The sequence below is a fragment of the Rhamphochromis longiceps genome, linkage group LG20 (assembly GCF_057381845.1).
Source record: "Rhamphochromis longiceps isolate RC_006_pf linkage group LG20, R_longiceps_female_GT1.1, whole genome shotgun sequence".
Lineage (NCBI taxonomy): Eukaryota > Metazoa > Chordata > Actinopteri > Cichliformes > Cichlidae > Rhamphochromis > Rhamphochromis longiceps.
Window position 1 is genome coordinate 34999566 of NC_140576.1, and position 4281 is coordinate 35003846.

General features: G+C 39.2%; 1 protein-coding gene across 1 annotated transcript in view; it reads left to right on the forward strand.

Annotated features, from left to right (window-relative positions):
• Nucleotides 1-2919: 2919 nt before the first annotated feature.
• The window catches only part of tsr2 (TSR2 ribosome maturation factor), a 7286-nt gene continuing 5924 nt past the window's right edge, over nt 2920-4281 (forward strand). Inside the window, exons 1-2 of the mRNA XM_085392810.1 lie at nt 2920-3069; nt 4139-4229. Coding sequence (XP_085248936.1) covers nt 2992-3069; nt 4139-4229 — 169 coding nt within the window. The 5' untranslated portion in view covers nt 2920-2991. The remainder of the gene's footprint in view (nt 3070-4138; nt 4230-4281) is intronic.

Sequence of the window (4281 nt, forward strand, 5' to 3'; positions counted from 1 at the left end):
TTTCATTTGAGGGTATACGAATATTTATGGACCTACCTGTAAATGACTGAAAGCTCAAATGATCATTTTGGAGGATTTCTGGTTATTTTTATAAATTATATACACTGCCAATTTCCAATATATGTATTCCCAGGACACTTTAAACTGTAAGGTAAAATAAATAGCAACGATCACAGAGATAAAAGCATGTGGAGAGAAAAAAACTCCCTTTTAAAAGGAAGAAGCTTCCATCAGAACGGACACCAAATATCTGCCTTAAAAGGTTGGAGTAACTGGAAAAGAGAAAAGATGAACACAAAGGCCCAAAGGGATGACAAACAGCAAAAGAATATATGAAAAACAACTCAGCAGGTTAGTGGAGCCATCAAGCAAACATCAGGAATATGTAGGTCCAGTGTCAGAGATTCCTTTCTGTGGGAGTTTATATTATTCCAGGAGAAAGGCACAGAGATAGAGCACAAACTGTTGAAGAGAGAAGACAGAAAGGCAACGGCATGCAAGAGCAGTACATAAATAAATTCAATGAGTGCGAAGGAAATTAGAGATGAAGAAAGCTCCTCCGGGCCTATAGCGACAGAACTAATGCATGCTTCAGGGTCACATTTAAAAATATAATACAGACTAAAAGCAACACAGCTGCTGCTGCCGGTGCTGAAGGAAACCTGCAAAAATGTGACTGTGAACATGTGAGTTAATATTAATAGGATCACTGGGGAGGTGAGGAAGCAAGCGTTGCATCCATTCATTAGGTGAATATTTGAAAATGTCTGGAAAAGTGAAACAGCCGCAATAACACAATCTCCACAGCTGCAGACTCCGAGGTAACGTCAGCCAATGAACTAAAATTCTTCTTTGTGCTTTGATTGTGCGATTAAAGTTTAGTTATTATGCTTTTTTTCTTATTCTCTGTCTTGTGTTACGATGATGGATGTTCACTTTAAACATGGCTGAAGTTTTAAATAATAAGTTTGGCCATAAAAACGATCCCTATGAGCCAAAACCTCCAACATTTTATTCAACAGCGGTGCCGGGTGGAGATCAGCTCCATTTCATTAAATGTATGAATTGTTTAATACAGTTTCAAAATGCAGTTCTGGTTGTGTTTAGAGGTCGTAGGAAGAGTGAATACACAAACAACAAGTAAATGATTTCAGGGTCTGCAGTTTAGGATCACATCCCTGTACAAACACTATGAAACACTCGGACTGCAGCTCAGCGCCGTCCCTGAGAATCTCTTTTTCACAGTGATGTTAATCAGTGAAAGGTGTTGAAAAACTCCTTAATAACTCTCACGAATGGCACACTGAGACCTTTTAATGCCATATTCCTGAGAACTTATTGCTTTCATATGAGCTGAACTGATATCTGGAACCTAACCTGCTTTCACTCAGGCCTCCATCCAGAGGCAGACATTTGAGAAGCCTCAAACTGAATCAAATCCTTTCTCAGACAGCAGATGAAGACAGCATGAATGTAGAACATTTCTAAGTAAAATAATAATAAAAATTATGGACAGTAGGTTTGTTTGTTTTTTGTAAGTCTCGCTTATGTTTAGGTGGATTTCTGTTGAGTTGCTGCCACCTGGAGGTGGACAACAGAACCTGCACAGATCGAAACTGGACAACAGTACATATTTGATTCTATTATGCGCAAATACATACCATTCATCTTACATTAGTGTTGAAAAGGATGATGATGGTGACCCTGAGAGGAAAGAGAAAAAATGCTGCAAAAGCTTTAAAAAAAATCAGGAAAGAAAATGGAAGTGTTTCTGGGACACTTGACTGAACAGCTGCAAAGAACTGCAGTGAGGCACGTTCAAAAGAAGCAGAGGGTTCATTAGTGTTGTGAGATCTAAGGATGTAAGGCAATGAGTGATTTAATCACATCATTCGTTTAATACTCTACACACATGTTTGTTACTGTTTACTGTTAGCGTGTCACTTCCCCCGGCGTTCAGTCAAGTTTTTGTTTCCCAAGAAACGCTTCTGTTTTCTTTCCTGATTTTTTTCCTCAGTTTTTTGTTGCTGTCTTTTTCTATTTCCTTTGTGTTTTGTGTGCTTTTGCAGCATTTTCCTATTTGCTGGTGTGTGTTTTTTTAAAAGTTGCAGTCCATTTGAACTCTCAGGGCCACCGTACAATAACAGTTGAGCAGTCTCCTGTGTGTGTAATGTCTGGTTTAAAAAAAAAAAAAAAACTAAAATGACAACAGTGGAAACCAGCAGCTACATCCATCATTTATATACAGTCTATGAGAGTTTACGTGTTTCTCATTTTCTCATTTGCTATTTAAAAGTAAGTGCGGTTAGTCAATGGTCTTCCTAGGGGAAGACATTCTTTCAGTTACATAATCTGTAAAACCTTAGATCTTCCATGTCATGTTCATCCATTTATGACCACAGTGTGCCCGTGTTCTGATACCAGGCTAACATACAATGTCACAAAGCTAAAATCATCTTAAACCGGTTTCTGGTTGTGGTAGAAAAGGACATTCACATCATGGACAATTGTGGAGAGCTGGGAGTGGCAAAACTGATTAATTAAATAATGAATTAAATGTTTCATTAATTATTTAAAATTGGAATTAATTCATTAAATAAATATTTCAATAATTAATTAAATGGCCATTCATTTCATTTAAAACATTTAATTATTTATTTTCAGTTGTATTTAATTGATGACATTTTAATTAATGATATATTTAATTAATTATTGACACATTCAATTCATTTTTTAAATGATGTATTTATTTAATTCCTTTTGGCACTCCTGGGCCTCCACAGTACAATAATGTCAACATGGGCGGAAAGTTTCCAGCACCTTGATGAATCTGACAATTAGAGCAGTTCAGAGTTTACATGCATGTCTGTTTATTTCTTTAGCTTTTTGTCACAGTCCCGTTTCGATTGGAAGGAGCACGCTTTTCCTGAACGATCGCTTCTGTCTGATCTCTGTTTCTGCACTCGGCTCCTTCCGTCTGTCAGACCCAACATGGCGGCCTCCGCGGCTTCACGTGAGGTCTTCACAGAGGGAGTCCGAGCGGTTCTTCAAACCTGGCCAGTTCTTCAGGTGAGTTAGAGCCGATCGAGTGCCTCCGGAGCGGCAGGCAGACGGGTCCAGCTGATACCCAGACGGGTTACTGATTCAACGATAACCGATATGATGCTAACATGCTAACAGCTTCTCACGTGAGGAGCTTATGTTCTGTTAAACCAAATCACAGACCTACACAGAGCATTTTTATGGCAGCGGGACCTTTTAACTGGATAAATAAAGGATAAATACAAAAGTCACTCTGCCACAAACTGACGGCGACTTCTACCTTGTGAGAGGAATGTTGTTTGTGGCTCAAGATGACTTGATATCATACATGAGGGAGACAGTTCACATATATCTCACATATTATAGGTCAAAATGTCTTTTTTATGGAAGTGTAAATACCGGGAATCACTTTTTGGCACACGGGGGTTGTGTGGTGATTGTTTTTATGTTGCTAAGTAGACTGTAGTCGGCAGGATTTAGAAAGCAGTTTTATATCAAATAAACAGAGGACCTGTTTTGGAAGTATCTTCATGATTCTGCGTTACTGTACCCACATCATCATCAATCCAGTCCTTCTTGACCAAGATTAGTGTTATTTATTGAAGTGTGGAGCTCAGTTCGGATGTGTAAAGATGGAGCTGCAATGCAGGAGGACAATTTGAAGACCAGGATTAGATTCAACGATGTAGTGAAGCAGCACATGCAGAGAGTTGGTGTGACTGTAGACAGATGATCTGCTGTGGCGATCCCTAAAGGGGGCAACCAAAAGAAGGTGATGAACTTTGACCTTTGGATAGTTCATCTTTTTAAATGTTTCAAAATGATTCATTACTTCAGCAGAATGCAGGTAGAGCTTGGAGTGTGGGCGTCTGGATGCTGGGGGGTGGAGTCAACACATAGAAGAAGAAGTGGGAAATTTAAACAGACGTGTGGGGAGGATGTGTTTGAGTTGGGTGCCTGCAACATCTCGCAGGATTCTCTGTTTATGAGATTTTATTAATTAGCTCGTTTATTCTTAAGTCAACATTAGAAATCTGATGTTATGTATGATGTGAGGTCACAGCAATAAAATGTACCATCTCTGTTTGTCGGACAGATTGCGGTGGATAACGGGTTTGGAGGCATCTACGGCCAGCAGAAAGCTGATTGGATGGTGGATGTGGTTCAGCAGTATTTCCATGACAACGGTGGGTATGTGTAGTTGTTACGGTGCTAATTAGAAGTGGGTGAACCCTTTAA